General features: G+C 35.9%; 1 protein-coding gene across 2 annotated transcripts in view; it reads right to left on the bottom strand.

The window, feature by feature from the left end:
• LOC127618574 (zinc finger protein 512B-like) overlaps nucleotides 1-7,466 on the bottom strand; it is a 63,298-nt gene extending 55,832 nt beyond the window's left edge. For both annotated transcript variants that reach the window (XM_052091117.1, XM_052091116.1), the window contains exons 1-2: nucleotides 6,635-7,466; nucleotides 2,170-2,295 (exon numbers count right to left, since the gene is read on the bottom strand). In XM_052091117.1, coding sequence (XP_051947077.1) covers nucleotides 2,170-2,293 — 124 coding nt within the window. In that variant the 5' untranslated portion in view covers nucleotides 2,294-2,295; nucleotides 6,635-7,466. The remainder of the gene's footprint in view (nucleotides 1-2,169; nucleotides 2,296-6,634) is intronic.
• Between the last annotated feature and the right edge of the window lie 10,380 nt (nucleotides 7,467-17,846).

The raw sequence follows: 17,846 nt of genomic DNA, 5'->3' as shown, positions 1-17,846 counted from the left end.
AAAAAACACTGGTACAGTATACAGTAAAAACTTTACGGTATTCTAAAAATGTACATATATGGTAAAAAATTATATTATATTTGAATATATTAATTATGATATATTAAGACTATACAAGTAGTTTTACAGTAAAATATTGTATGTTTTTGAGATGTAAAAAGTATGATTTTACTGTATAATTAATGGTAAAAAAAATGATATTATGTTTAACAAGAAAATACATATATACTTTTACACAAAACTATTTTAAAATCATGGTGAAAAATAATAACCGAGTGTTTCCAGAAGTCCCTGCATGACATCACAATTCATTAGATTTAATGTTTCTTCTTAAAATGTATATCAGTTATGTACATTGGGGAGTTCTGTTATATTTGATGTTGTTTAGTGAATGTTTCTTGTTTAGTGAATGTTTCTTATTTTAGTCACATGTGTTACCCTGATGGTGTTTTTTGTTTGTGTGAGTAAGACTTTGCACTCTCTCTACATGTGTATTACTTATTGCTCCTGGAAGGGCCAATCTTGATGAAATGTAAGTCGTCATGTGGCCTTCTGGTGTTACTACGGTGTTTAACATTCAACTCTGGGGCCTTTTTGGGCTGCCTCCTGCAACTTTTCAAACTCAAATTTAAAAGCTCACTATTTACACATACTGTGGGCTAATTCACAAAAATTGGTCTAATTTTTCTCAGAAACGCTCCCAAATAAAAAAAAGTCTTAAATTATTTATAAGTAATATTGGATATGTTTACAATCGTATAATGAATAAAAAATGATTTATCATTCCTAACTTTGTAAGCATGTAATTCTGGTTCTGTTTACCCCATCTCCCTCCATATTGTCTCATTTTATTCCACTAGATGGCAGCAAGCACAATAAAAAAAAAACTTTCCATCACAAAATGCCAATCTGAAATATAGGTGGCACTCTATTGCATTTTAGCCCTCACAGACGTGCTTGTCCATAGACATTCAGTCTAATTTTCAGTTCATGCACCACCCCTATTGTTTCATCTAATATCTCGACCTCTGAGTGGACTAGAAGCTCAATCTAGGTGTCATTACAAAGCTGGGATATAAACATACATATATAAAACATATATTTCCAAATATTTGTTTAGCATGCTTTTCCTGCTTGACCGAATATTTTGTTCTGGAAATCTAAGATATAACAGTGGATTATTCACCAAACCAAGCTTGCAAACAAGTTTAAATAGAAAACTGCCTTAGGTTAAAACGGATATAAAGTTTTCAGATAGTTGGGGCTTATAGCAGCAGTGATCTGTTTGTATTTGATACACATTTAAAAATTACAGTAAATAAAAAATCTATAATTATTTCTAACTATTTATGGGTGTTTCTTCAACTTTGGGTATTTTCAGCCATGTGAATGTCAATAAAATCAAGTAAAAACATTTCTTCTAAAACTCGTAAAAATTCTCAACATAGTGTAATTTCCACCACATCCCAAATTCTGTTTTGTTTTTATTAGAATTCCGTGGTGGAAATTACATTTTTAACATTTATGAAATACTCCTTTGGTTTTTTTTTTACAGGTTGATTGGAAATTACTACCAATTGAAAGATCCTGTCCACAAGTGATATTTATCTTGATTTTTCTTTGTTTTCCATAAACACCGCTAGCATATTTCAGCTTAAGCAAGCTTTTCACTAGCACTTTTGTTGACTTGGTTAACAAGTGCAATATCTTACGAAAAATGTTATTAGGAGATAAATTGTTTTGTATGTTAGAAATAATTCCAACTGTGTGAGAAATTGATTGAAAATAATAATAAATAAAAAAAAAAATAAATAAATAAATAATATATATATATATATATATATATATATATATATATATATATATATATATATATATATATATATACACAAAATGTATTTGTTTTCTTTCAAAACCTCAGCAAGACATACCGACACAGTGATATCATGCGTAGTCATAAAAATGCAGCTATTCAAACGTGTAACGTTTACAATGATGTTAGTGATTCTAAAATGTTGAATTATTTTTAAAATGACTAACATATAAAAAGTAATGATTGGTGAATGCCACCAGCTTCAACCAATGATTTGTTAATACTTTGCATGCTCTGAGTGCATTTTAGCTCTTTATTGTACAGTATTTGTAAACCCAAGAAGCACGCGTTCTCACCGTGATTGTCGTTTTCAATGCTGCCCATTCGGGCCATCTCCGTGGGGTGGGCCTGTTTGGCTGTGCGCCCTTTGGACATGCCCGAGGATGGCTTCGCCACCCGGGCACCAGTTGAGGTGTCCATTCCTGTTTAGGACACAAACAAATCAGGCCAAAGAAAACATGTTATCTGCATACAAACAAAATAAACACAAAGATGCTTACACTGTTTTGAAAGTATTCAAATTGGGGGATCACAAGGAGTGTTGGGTTTAATCCAATTACAAAGTAATTATCTACTGTAATCTAATTACCTTTTAGTACAAACAAGTAGTGTAATGCATTACATTTCCAATTCTTATAATCAGATTACAGTTACTGACTTTCAATTCATGTTTTACTTTGAAGTACATAATAGGATGTTCTACAATATTATTCATGTAGAACCCTAACGAGTCATTGTGCAGGAGAAATGTGTGGTACTGAGTGTACAACTTGGGTGTAACAATGAACAAGCAAGAAATATAGACATTATTTCACATCTTATATGCACATCTGTGATTTGGATTCCTGATTGCTTAAGGGAAAATTACAATTACATCTCTCCATCTATAGTTTTTATCTATAATTAACATCTGTTAATTCTTTTAACAGCAACTTGAAGATTACATCAATACATAAAATTATTCTGTAATATTATAATGTATAACTCCATACAGTCAGCTTTACAAACTCCTTCCAGGATGAGAATTCTGGCTGAAGATATTTTTTCCATGGCCATCAATCTAAAAGGGAAATGGGCATTTCATGGTAATAAATGAAGCCTGACAAAGACTAATGAAAATAAACAGCACTGATTAGACTGTGATCATACTTTCTTATTAACTTAAATCAGTGTCATTTCAGTTCCTCATTAGACTTGGCCTTTCATTTTTGTCTTTTTAAAATCACTATTAATTTGGTGTTGTATTATTTACAGAACAGTGACCGGGCATCTGGTTGTACAATTTATCATATGTTAAAAGACAGCTATTTTGTCAAATGCATGGCATGGGAATGTCTTCGTATCAGTGGGCACAAATACATTTCTGGTGAATGCTATTTGAGAGGGATTAATCTGGCAATAAAGAATAGTCACTTCTATTACTTTATATATAACTAATTATAATGACTATTGACTAACCCTAACTAAGAAAACCTTTTGCATTTTTAGAATAAAAACAAAACATTATTATCTTTGTTTATAATTAGTCTTTCCAAATAACCAGATCCAGATTTAGCTCACATTAAGAGAGAATTTTGTTTCCAAACTATACTGCAAGTACATATACACATACACTCATGCATTGTATATATATATATATATATATATATATATATATATATATATATATATATATATATATATATATATATATATATATATATATATATATACACACACACACACACACACGCACAGAGATATTGAGTTTGACAATTTCATGGGAGGAGAAAACAAGATCTATTCCCTCATATTACTACTTCCTGTTTTTATGTCCACGGATATGTGTGTGTAGGGAAATTTTAGTAGTATAAGCATTATCATATGCATGAGGTAGCAGCCCTTGCCTATTCAAAGACTGTCAATGCAAAACAAACCACTGGTAGTGTTCACAGGTTCAATTTATCAGGGTGCTATTATGTAAACCACAAACTGGGATTCTTAACACTGGAGTTACTTATTCTTGTGGCCCAGTGAGCTAATGCCAGCGGCCCTCCCATCACCTAACCCACATAGAAGAAAGATAGATCTACAATTGCGGAATATCATTAGACCAAATTATTTATGGCTCATGGAGTGAAGCTCATTTGTGAGCCAGAAGTTGGTTCCAAAAAGGAGCAATAAGGTAATAGCAAAAGCAGCTGGTAGGACTAAGTGCTATGGTATTTAGGGAATTTATCACAAACACATCAAGACTTTTGAAAGGCTGTGAATGGAGTGTGCATGCACAATCAGAGGGGTCGTGGATATGGGTCATTCCTGTTATGCAGTACCTTTTTAACTCTGTAACATTTAAAAATGAATTGGCTTGTATTGTAATTTAAAGGAATTGTTCAACCAAAAATGAAAATTCTGTCATCATTTACTCATCCTGAAACTGCATGAAGGTGAGTAAATAAATCACAGAGTTTTCATATTTGAGTGGACTACACCCAACCCCTTAAACTATGGTGCATTTTTGCGCTGCCGCTTGCAATTTTTTTTACAATCAAATTTAAAAGCTCACCATTCACACATATTGTGGACCAAAAAATTGTCTCACTTTTTCAGAACACCCCCAAATAATAAAAAAAAAGAGACAAAAAATATTGTATACATTTACAATCTTATGATAAAATTCTTATCTATACAGTATATATATTTTTTGCCATCAATTTGAAAGCATGTAATTCTGGTTCTGTTCAAACGATCTCCCCTTAAAAAGTCTTATTAATTCCACTAGATGGCAGCAAGTACAACGAAAAATATTTTTTGATCTATCACCTTCCACTACAAAATGCCGATGTAGAAATGTAGGTGGCGCTCTAACACATTTTAGCCCTCGTAGATGTGCTCGCCCATAGACATTGTCTAATTTTCAGTTCATGCACCACCCCCATTGTTTCATCGAATATCTAGGCCTCTGAGTGGACTAGAAGCTCAGTCTAGGCGTCATTAGAAATCTGAGATTCTCACTTTGTAATAATATAAAACCTTTTACCACCAGAAGTCAATAACATATTTGTCTGATGATTTCTTTAGTATGCTTTTCCTGCAGTTCTGGATATTTTGTTCTGGACATCTAAGATATAACACTGGATTATTCACACAAGTAAGCTCAGAGACAAGTAAAAAATGGCTAAAAGCAGGTGTAAAGTTTTTAGATATTCGGGGCTAACAGCAGCAGTGATCCGGGGCATAAATCAGATGTTTGTATTTGATGTCTTACAAATATCATATTTCACTTTGTGATGAGAGTCTTTTATATTCACATTAATAGTAATAGTAGGTGGTGCTTTTTTCAGCCCTTATTTTTAATTTTATGTAACATAAATGCAAAATTGATGGTATTCTATGAAAATTATTAATCTTAATTATGTATAACTTCCTTATTTATACAATGCCATGAAAATTAACAAGATGCCTAACAGGATGGAATCTAATAGAAAATTAGAAGAAATAAAGAGCTAAAGTAAGAGAGGGATTGAGACATGAGGTAACTTGAAATTCAAATCTTTTGTTTCTGATGTTTTTTTAACTATGTTTTGAAAATGTTATAATATCATTCTGATTTCTGTCCTTTGATCAAATTGGATGGAATGTTTCAGAGTGAGACAGACCAACTAATACCAAACAACATCAAAGAATTCAATAAAATACATACTTGCAAATATTATGCCACTTACTGGAGGATGATATCATTATTATGTACTGGCTGTTTGGGGCCTGGGTAGCTCAGCGAGTAAAGACACAGACTACCACCCCTGGAGTTCGAATCCAGGGCATGCTGAGTGACTCAAGTCAGGTCTCCTAAGCAACCAAATTTGCCTGGTTGCTAGGGAGGTTAGAGTCACAATGGGTAACCTCCTTGTGGTTGCTATAATGTGGTTCGCTCTTAGCGGGACACATGGTGAGTTGTGCGTGGATGCCGTAGGTGCATTATGTCTCCGTGGTAATGCGCACAAAAAGCCACGGGATAAGATGCGCGGACTGACGGTCTCAGACGTGGAGGCAACTGAGATTTGTCCTCCGCCACCCAGATTGAGGCGAGTCATTACGCCACCACAAGGACTTAGAACACATTGGGAATTGGGCATACCAAATTGGGGAGAAAAAGGGGAGAAAATAATAAAAATAATTAACTATACTCATATAAAGACTAGTATAAGACTAACAGGATGGAAAGTGATATTATAGAAAGGATAGAATAAGAAAAAAGAAGCACTGGAACTATTCCTTAATATACCTAAATTGCCAGTTTTTCTTTTTAGAAGTCAGTGCATAGCACCTGGAGACATTGGGAAAAGGCAACATTAACTCAAACCAAAGTAGTGCAATTATTTAAAATTCACCTGAATGCTCACTGCATTGAGATACTGTGATCGCACATTAGACAAGAGTTTAAGATGTTATCCAATATATTGAGACATTTTTCATGGGGAACAATACACTTTGTACACCATAGTAGGAATGACCCAAATATGGCTTTCCCAGAGATCAAACTCTGTCTGTCTGTCTGTGTGTGTGTGTGTGTGTGTGTGTGTGTGTGTGTTGTCTCATGTCTTATAGTTCTCACGTACACATCATAACACATTTCTGTTTTATAATTCATTACCAGATCAGTCTGTATACATCCGTTATGCCTAACACAATAATGCTTTGCAAAGATAAAGCAAAGGAATGCCTTTATTGACACTATTGACAGATACCGATATTGATGGACTTCTCGAAGACCACACCTACCTGAAAAGCCCAATCCACCCAACACAAGCGGGTGAGCGGGGTCACCCACGTGGGGTCAGGCTGTAGCCTTTACTCTCGCGTCAAGCCGCGCGACTTTACATGGCAAACACACCTGCGGCGCGTGGGTCGGTCGCGTCCGACGCGGAAGGACGAGCGTCACGATCGGTCGCCACAATCACGGCCCCAGCTGCTTGTATCCGCGGAGGTAGATGATGAAGGATGTGGAAGATGAAAAAAAAGAAGAGAAAAAGCTGATGCACACAAGCCGAACACTTTCACTCTGTTTGCAGACTCCAGTCGGTGCCCCTCTTCATTAATATGTAATCCACGCGCTCTCCCTTTAACCTCTGATTAAATGCCAACTCAGAAGCACAAATACGCAGAAACGCCGCGAATAAAAAAAATAAAAAAATGAAAATACAAGAAGCTTTAGGGAGTGAAGCAAAATGGCGACTTTAATACGAAGGAGGAGTAAAAAAAAAATCCTTGCGCTGTTGCTAAAGGAGGCACAGGAATATGTTTAGTGCAGTAATCTTCTGGAAGAAGTGCCCGCGATGGAAAGCGGAGGGGAAGACACAGCGTCGCGCAGTTTCGGCGCAGCCTCTCGATTCCGTTCCTTACCTCGGAATTATGCCGTAATTTTTTTGTGTGATACGGATATTATCTCCGCGGCCGTGTACAGTAACAGTATGGGTGCTGGGTCATGCGCGGATCCGCTGCTGCCTTTGACAGTTGTGTCTACAGTCGGCAGGAAACTTACAAACTCTCGCGTTATTATTTATGACCATTCCTTTTGATTTTAGACCAATCATTTGGGTATTTCTGCATAATGGAGCCCCTGCCTTAATGGAACTGTTTGATGCGGCTCGACGTCATGCCGCTCGGTTATGACGAAAAGGGTTCTGGTCGCACACGCAATCATTCCGAACATTATGACGTCGTTCACGTGATTCTCTGAGTTTGGAGAAAATGTGACATTATATATTTTTATTAAATACATGCCCACGATGATAAAGCATATAAGACTATGCTTTATCACCGTGGGCATTTATTTAACTTGTGTTGTATTTACAAAAGATAAACCTGGCAACACATGTGTGAGAACAAAATTGAATGGTAAAATTAGAATATTGCTCAATTTAAGAATTGAAGCCATAACTGAACTGTCGAAAGTGTTAATGATGATTTTCAAATTCTTTTAGCCCTGTTTGTTAGCCTGCTCTACACATTGACACTTGACTTGCAATTTAACATATTCGAATTACTTATATTTATATTCCTAAATATCAATCATATTTATTTAGATAAATATCGTCTAAATTATATTTTTAAACCATAGTATTGTGGTTTAAAGTTTAGAAGACAGTATGCTTTAATAAATAGTCTGCTGAGGTCTCACTATGGGGCTCTTTAAAATGACCTCATAGACACTTTGACCCATAAACTGTTTTCTTTTCCAACTATGACGTAATGTAACAAGCAATCATTACTGCGCCCACCAGGAGGGGGCGGCAAATGACTGCTTTTGTGTAGCTATTATAGAGGCTGCAACTGTGGGGGGAGAGACTAATACACCAACATATGCGTTGCATGCCTTCCATATGTTTTTTCGCCTCTGCTCATACGTGTCCTATCTTGGTTTGAGAGCATTAGTTAATACATTCTAATATTTATATTATTTACTAAATTATTCATGTAAAAGGTCTTTGTTTTTGCCATCTCCCTTTTCTCATATGTGTTTCTCTCCACTAGAGACCAGTAGTGTGTAGTATTATTGGACTGCGGGATGGGTTTATGACAGGTGATACAGGTGATGACCACTTAAAACGTCTCAGTGTTATTCATGACTGTCCCTCAAACCATCAATCACAGCAGTTTAATGATGCCAATATATCAATCTAAATCTTTAAAGCCATTTCTAGAGGATGATAAAGTTTTGTAAACTAATAAATCAGATAGTCCCAGCTCAATTCACCAGCTATAGCTAAATGCAACAGTTTAGAAAATAAATATACAAATATTTAGCCAAAACAGTACGTACAAGGCCAAAAACAGTACATTAACCTCTGTGTCAGGGACTGGTGATGGCCAGCCTACACTGAAATGGACAGTTACAAAGTACTCTGGTTACATAACGGGCAGTCCATTTCATTTGGACACATTCCCCCTAACCCTTAGAAATGAGTTTGCAGTACAGCTGGGTTGTATGCTCTAGAATGAAGCACAGCAATTCAAGCAAGCTGTGTGAAAAACTGCTTCAGTTCAGATTTATTCTGCACTGAAATCCAAGAAAAACTGAAAACATGGAGAGAGTTCTTTTTGCCGCTGGGATTGGCAGTGTGTTTTGTTTTGTTTCATCAATATCTGTCAGTTTAAAAGTGGAATTATTTCCTTTGAATAGAAGTTCCATCTAAACCTTTCATGGATAGACTGTGAATTATCTACCAATACACTTTTCTTCATCATAGTTTGTTAAGCCACATCATTAAGACTATTAAGATATTAGGTAGACCAGACATTTTCTCAGAGTTTATTCTGATCTTAATTTTAATTTAATAAAAAATAAGTAATAATAAGTGTTATTAATAATATTAATAGTAATTAATGAGGTTTATGCATGAGGTTGACAAAACAACTTACAGTGGGGTTAAGAACAGGAATGTGGAGGCCAATTCATGTGTGAAAATGATTCCTCATTCTCCCTGAACCAATCTTTCACAATTTGAGCCTAATGAATCTTGGCATTGTCATCCTGGAAAATGTCCATCAGGGAAGAAAAATCCATTGATGGGATAACCTGGTCATTCAGTACATTCAGGTAGTCAGCGGACTTCATTTTATTGCTGCATAATGTTGCTGAGTCTAGACCTGACCAATTGAAGCAACCCCAGATCATAACCCTGTCTCCAGAGGCTTGTACAGTGGGCACTATGCATGATGGGTGCATCTCTTCATGCGCTTCCCTTCTTACCCTGACGCGCCCACCGCTTTGGAATAGGGTAAATCTGGACTCATCAGACCACATAACCCTTTTCCATTGCTCCACATTCCAATCTTTATGTTTCCTATCAAACTGAAGTAATTTTTTTCTGATTAGCCTCAGCAACAAGTGGGATTCTTGTGGCCACACAACTGTTTATTACCAATCCTGCAAGTTCTCGTCGCATTATGCGTGCAAATGCTCTTACTTTCACTATTAAACATAGGTGTGAATTCTACTGTCGATTCTACTGACTCACCAAGCATTTTAATGATCTCTGATCTCAATCATTCAAGATTTTTTCCAACCACATTTCTTCAGCGAAGCTGACGGTTCACCACTATCCTTCCAGGATGCATTGGACAGTTATTAACCCAATTCTAGTGATTTTAGTGATCTACTTAATTGTTTTCTTTGCTTGATGCAGGCCAATAATTTGCCCCTTCTGAAACACATTCAAAAAAAATCCACGACCACGGGATACGTCTTCCGACATAGTTGTTTAAGAAATGAGAAGCTACACACTGCATCAGTTAGGGTTAAAATAATTGTTGCCAGCTGAAACAACACTGCAATAATCATCCAATCATTATAGCAGTGATTAATATGTTTCAGCTGGCAACAATTAAACAAATATTGTCATTTAGAGCAAATAAATGGTCTAAATGACAATATTTTTATTTGGAATTTGGGAGAAATGTTGTCAGTACTTTATAGAATAAAACAAAAATGTTCATTTTACTCAAACACGTACCTATAAATAGTAAATCCAGAGAAACTGATCATTTTGCAGTGGTCTCTTAATTATTTCCAGAGCTGTATATATGTTATTATACTTGTATATAATACTAATACTTATCATATTTATTGTAAGGTTAAAAATGTATAAATATAAAAAATATTTTTGATGGATCATTACATTTGATTTATTAATAGTATTATTGCGGAATAATAAAGACATTACTATTTGTATTAGTTAATAATATTTTACCAGTTAATCTTTATTTAATCTAAATGGTTTGTTCTAAATGAAAATAGAATGATCCTATGAATCCTCTCTTTCCCTCTTCACCCTTATCCTATCACACTGTAAAATAAATTCTGTAATATTTACAGTAAATTACTGCCAGCTGTGGTTGCCAAACATTTACCATGTAATTTACCATGTAATTTTTATGCCTGTATATTTTACGGTATAATATAATATAAACTTGATCTACTAACATTTTGGAACTCTAAAAATCACCTTTTCACTTTATAATGTACTGTTAATTGCTGTAGTAATTGCAAAAATGAACATAATGCCATAAAGTTTATCAATAGTGGCCTTTCCAGGAGCAATGACAATAAACATATAGAGACACACACACACACACTAAACACCATCAGTGAAACACATATGAAATTATAATAATACAGTAAACATGAACTAAACTACACCAGATATAACAAAGAACACCCCAATGTACGTAACTGATATTAAAAATAAGAAGAAACATAACTATTCCCATAAAATATAATGGAATATGATGGGTCAGGAAATTATGGGAACGCACGATTATGTTTTTTTACTGTAATTTTAACAATAATCTACTGTAAAAAGTACATGTATTCTTTTGTTAAACATAATATACATTTTTTCTGTTAAATATAGGGTCAAATTATACATTTATATCTAAAAAAAAAATTATTTTTATCACATTTTACCATAAAAATAGATATTTTGTCTTGTTAAATTTATTTTTAATGTGTATTTTACGTTAACTACCCATTAGACAGTTACATTATTTTTACTGTCTTTTACCGTGAAATATATGGACATTTTTTATATTCACATAAAGCAGTTTAAATGAATGGTTACTGTTGAATATGGATCAACAGAGTGTAAATCTACTTCCAGTGGTGGTGATTTATGGAACAGGCGTGAGTTGCTGATAAAGCAGAATGGTGTAATAGATCATGAACAGCGTTAAGTAGATTTCTCAACACTCACTGTTCAGCTTACCATCAGGTGTGCATTCATCTTGTGAGTCCTATAGTGGTTCTAGATGAGAGAAGAGAGAAGAGTTAGATGATAAATAGAGACATGTGTGATACATAGTGTTTGATAAAGTGATGATCGATCATAGAGAATTTTCATCTCAAACTGTTGGAGTGTATAACATATGTTTTGTAAATCACAACATGTACAGAATGTTTTTTTTTCTTCCCCCATGAGGGAAGTGCAGTCATATATCACACTAACAGAACAGTTCTGGGATCCCAAATAAAGGCTTACTGACAGGGATACATATGCCTCCATGCTGCGCTTCACTAGTTCTGTATTTATCCTGTCACACACAGTAGAGCACAGTAGTCTAGTTTTGAAAGTTAAAATCCCATTCATTTCTTCCATAGACTAATTGATTTTCAACTCTAACTTGTAAACCTTTAAAGACAGACGTACCACGAGCTCCGAGATTGTTTATCGATTGGATATGCTTCCGCTGAAGCCATCCATCTGCGTTAAATCCATGTCTTCAGAAGTTACATTATAGCTATTGGTGAGAAACAGATCAATATTTAAGTCATTTTTAACAATAAATTCTCCTCCTTGCCCAGTAGGTGGTGATATGCACAAAGACTGTGAATCATCAAAAACAAAAGATGAAGAATGTAAAAGTGGAGATTAATTGCAAAAAAGGACTTAAATATTGATCTGTTTCATCATATCTTTTCTGAAGACATGGATTAAACTGGAGTCTTATGAATTACTTTTATGCTGCCTTTATGTGCTTTTTGGACCTTCAAAGTTCTGGCCACCATTCACTTGCACTGTATGGACCTGCAAAGGGGTGGCTGTGGCTCAGTTGGTAGAGCGGGTCGGCTGCTAATCGCAGGGTTGGTGGTTTGAATCCTGGCCCACACGACTCCACATGCCGAAGTGTCCTTGGGCAAGACACTGAACCCCAAGTTGCTCCCAATGGTAGGCTAGTGCCTTGCATGGCAGCTCTGCCGCCATTGGTGTATGAATGTGTGTGTGTGTGAATGGGTGATTGGGACACAGTGTAAAGCACTTTGGTAACCTCTGAGGTTAGAAAAAAGTGCTATATAAGTGCAGACCATTTACCATTTTACAAAGCTGAGATATTCTTCTAAAAATCTTTGTTTGTCTTTAGCAGAAGAAAGTAAGTCATACACATCTGGGATGGCATGAGAGTGAGTAAATAATGAGAATTTTTATTTTTTGGTGAACTATTACTTGAAATAAAAAGTATTTTTAGGCAAGCTTTATCGCTTTTCGTCATCAAAAGTGCACAAATATGTATGCATGCAATTTTGTTTGTCACATACAAATGAAATTGTACAGTCAACATTTACAATTACTTATTAAATCATTAAGCTTCCTCCATTATTCTTTAATTGACATGTTACTAACTCCAAAAATCTGTGCCCAGTTGTAAGACACCTCTTAAGTTAAGAAAACCCTTAGGGTTTTGTAAGGCTATTGTCTCTAAGGGGTTTCCTTGCAACCAGCTACTGGGCTCTAAGAAAATCCTGTTTCCTGATTATGACATTGTGATGGCCAGGGATGGATTGGCCATAGGGAGCACAGGGACTGCTCACGGTGAGCTATTTGACTTGTCTTGGGCCTGCAACTGTCAAAACCAAATTGAATTACAAATTATTTAGGCCTCATCCACACTAATATGTTTTAGTTTGTAAATGCATTAACTATGTAAAGTTTTGGCGTTCTGCCCACACTAAGATGAAGTTTTTGTCCAGTGAAAACTGAGCTTTTCGAAAACACTCACCCAAGTAGATCCATTTGAAAACAGCATCTTCGAGTTGTAATGAGGATGGGGAAAATGGAGATATTTTAAGTGTTTTTAGATATTTCAGTGTGGACAAGCAACTTTTGTAAAACAATTAAAAATGGTGTTGAGGGAGAACGTTCTGATAATAAAAAAGCAATTTTGTTTTATTTATTCGTATGAATGTGGACGAAATCTGGACAAGTTCTTGTAGGGAACAGTGGAGTAAAGTTGCTCTCTATACAACAGAAAATGGGACAATGTTAAAACTAATACCTACACCTAATTACATTTCATGTCTAAAACTTGGAGCTTCAGAAATATGATGTTAAAATTAAATATGATTAAAAAAAAAAACATGGTCCACTCCTAGTATAGGGGTGTAAATGGATCAGTGGTAAGGAGGAGGCGAGAACCGGCTTGTCAATATAAATAATAGTTTAATATAAAACTTAAACAAAAGACAAACACACATACATGACGGACATGTCCGTAAACTATCTCTCTCTATCGCACAATCCTCGGCAGTCGACCTTTATCCCTCTCGGGAGGCTTGATTAGCCTAATACTGGGTGTGTAGGATCACGACCCGGCCCCACCCTCCGCCCTGCCACAAGGGGTAAATAGAGTCATGTCAAAGGGCAAATTTAGTTGCACCAAAATGTAATTTTACCTGGTTCTATAGGCCGGAATAGGTCCCAGACTTTGGTGACGGCATTCATCTAATCTCATTTCGGTAAATAAAATCATTTTGACATGATACTTCACATGGCAGAATTTCACTTTATTACTGCAGTTTTGAGGGAGACCGGTGCCAAAAAGACAGTGGTGTTGGCTAACAGAATATTTTCAGGTGCTGGGAATAAGACAATCTAGCCTCTGGACAGTTTTTAGCTGCTCTAACTGCCCTCTTTACTGCCACCATCACTTGATTGGTTAAGCCATGTGGCAGCCAGTGAGGCATAACCTCTCAGCTCCAGCGCTGTCAGATATTGTCACATAATGTCACTGGCTGCTTATAATACGTACATTTGTGTGTGTCTGTGTTCTCAACACACACACATAATTATGCAGCTGTAACAATCTGCGGTGCACCGTAATTGCCTCTCAAGGTGGCGGTGGAAACCGGCCGCTCTTTAATTATTTGTTTGCGTGACAGCTGCTTCCACGAGTGACACTCACAGACTCAAAGAACCGCATACTCACACAGCATTTGTGGCAGAAATTAGTCCTTCCACTCTTCTCTAGAAATTCGAGGGACGAAAGAACACGTGGTGGAAGAGAACGGGTTAAAAAGGCTGTTGTATCAGTTCATAAAACACTCTGTTTCACTTTTTTTTTTCACATAATGCTATCTTATGACATTAAAACACTTTTACTAAAGTGCATTCTATCAGGAAGACACGCAGGCTTGAGTGAAGTTTAAGATGACATTTATTTGATAAATGTAAAACAGAAAGTAATGTCTCTCTCTTTGGCATAGGCCCCGTCCGGCGGTCCGAGGGAGTTGTACCCGGAACCGTCATGTCCTGCCGGAGATAGGAGGCAGGGGCGAGGAGCCTACCCCCGTGCGGGACAGGAATCAACTGGTGGTGGTGGGGTGGTGGAGGATGCCGTGTTAGCTCACTGAAACAGCAATGTGATAGATTGTGAGTGGACTTATAAAGCAATGGCTTACATGCGATTGGCTAGGAATTACCCAGCAAATGATCTGATGATGTACAGCTGTTAGTCTTCCCGCTAGAACTACGCTGCGCTTCCACTGACTTGTAAGACAATACATTTTAATGTTTGCATTACATAACCAGTTACATTTATGCACTCATGATGCAAAAGAGTCCTGAAGAAGTCCATGAGTTGAAAGTGTCATAGAAGCACCACAAAATTGTACAAATTTGTTATGCCACTATCAGTTAGGTTTAGGGAACTATGCAATTTAATTTAGCAAAACTGTTGACGCAGTCACATGTTTTTCATGGCTTAAATGGGGATAGGGCTGACAAGCTCATAAAGGACAAAAAAGCACCTACAAATTATGACTTTTGCACAATATTTCAAATCTCCTGAAGCCATGCGATAATAGGCTTTGCCTGAGAAACAGATCAAAATTTAAATTGTTATTAATTAATAAATCTTCCTTTCAGCAGTCCTCAAATCTCACTGATGACTCAAAATGATGACTCATTTTCAAATATGGCACATCAAGACATGTTGCACCAGGTGTGATGTCAATGACTTAAATTGTCATTGGTTCTTTTATGTAATTTGCGTTTTATTTTTTGGGCAAAATCTGCTAATTAGATTTAAACATGAAAAAAAAAAAAAAAATTGTTAAACAGAACTAAGAGTATTAGACTAATTTCTGTAGATGCAGCTTGATAACATTTTCCAAAATTGTTCAAAAGTGCGGGTAGTGTGTAAACTTTTATGAATGACTGGCATTATAGTTCAGTGGTTATGTGTTTCCTGCTCATGAACCTTTGTTATTGAAATCAAGTCTAATACAACTTGACACACCATTTTTTTTTTTAAAGTATGAGCTTGTTTGATCTGTCCCCTTCCTCTATCATTTTAAGGAAAACAGCAGCCAGGACATTTTTCAAAATAACCTATTTTTTGATCAACAGAAGAAAGAAAAACATAAAATAAAATTAAAAATAGCCCGTCATGATTTTCCCTGTGAAAAAACGTACATTTCAGGTTGTTATCACATGCCTTCAGTGGACTTGGCATATGATGTATGAGTCATATGGATTAATTTTATGACACCTTTGGGTCCTTTTTAAGCTGTAAAGTGAGCCAATATCAACTGCCATTGTATTTACATCAGCAAACAGGGCATCCTTTAAAAATGCCTTTTGTATTCTGCAGAAGAAAGAAAATCATCCACGTTTGGTACATTATGAGGGTGAGTAAATAATGACAGGATGTTTTTTTTGAGTGAACTATCCCACAGAATTTTCAACAATTCATTTAAAAGAATATGGAAAATAAAAAATATATTTTTGTGTTAGGGGAAAATGCACAAAACTTTGTGGTTAAGAAGGACACAGTTAATCTAAATAAGCAATATTTTCAACACGGTAGGCTCAGTTTATCTGAAGGTGATGGTGAGCTTTTGACTGTGGGCCTGCTGAAGTGAAACTTTGCTCACTCTAGCACGACCAGTGGGGAGGCTTAAAGTTTTCAGAAATGCGGCTCACAGAGGACCCTCATAAATATAATATCATGATGAGTAACTCCATATCAACCTGCACAACACCTGTGCCGGGACGTTCTGCTGAGCAGGGGGGCAGAACACGTGTGTGTATGTGTGAGAGAGAGCGAGAGAGAGAGAGAGAGAGAGAGAGAGAGAGTACAGGTGCTCCGCAGACAGATGCTATCACAGAAGGTGGAAGGAACTAGACTGACGTTCTTAGCTCTGTGTATAGTATATAGCATGAGTATAGGTTGCAGTAAACTGAATGCTTCATCATAGCAGACAATAGTGCTATAAAATAAGATGTGTAAATGTAAAAGATATTGTAAAATGTATCCATTTAACATTATCTTTAAACATTCAAACTTGTTTCAAATACATACATGTTTAAAACATGTCAAATAAAGCATGAAAATTGTTACTGTATATTTAGATTTGTCTAAGATTACTAAGATAGTTATATTTAAAAAATACATATAAAAAATGCCGCTCACTGGATGTATTTTGTTTTTGGCACCATTCGGAGTAAATTCTAGAGACGGTTGTGTGTGAAAATCCCAGGACATCAGCAGTTACAGAAAGACTCTCTCTCTCACTCACACACACACACACACACACACACACACACACACACACACACACACACACACACACACACACACACACACACACACACACACACACACACACACACACACGTTGTGTTTCCATGTTTTATGGGGACTTTCCATAGACATAATGGTTTTTATACTGTACAAACTTTATATTCTATCCCCTAAACCTAACCCTACCCCTAAACCTAACCCTCACAGAAAACTTTCTGCATTTTTACATTTTCAAAAAACATAATTTAGTATGATTTATAAGCTGTTTTCCTCATGGGGACCAACAAAATGTCCCCACAAGGTCAAAAATTTCGGGTTTTACTATCCTTATGGGGACATTTGGTCCCCACAAAGTGATAAATACACGCTCACACACACACACACACACACACACACACACACACACACACACACACACACACACACACACACACACACACACACATATATGTGTGTAAAAATATATATATATTTGAAATGTTTGTTAAATCTGACAAAAGTGAGTCCTATGTTCATGCTTTATTTTGCATTCAATGACCCAAACTATAATTGTTTTAATCAATCACAAAACAAAAGTAAAGAAAAATTACATAAGAGAAATCTATATTTTTAAAACTTTATTTCAAAACACACG

The sequence above is a fragment of the Xyrauchen texanus genome, chromosome 25, assembly GCF_025860055.1.
Source record: "Xyrauchen texanus isolate HMW12.3.18 chromosome 25, RBS_HiC_50CHRs, whole genome shotgun sequence".
Classification (NCBI taxonomy): Eukaryota; Metazoa; Chordata; class Actinopteri; order Cypriniformes; family Catostomidae; genus Xyrauchen; species Xyrauchen texanus.
The sequence above is the reverse complement of the archived record's forward strand: the minus strand, read 5'-3'. Positions and strand labels throughout refer to the sequence as shown.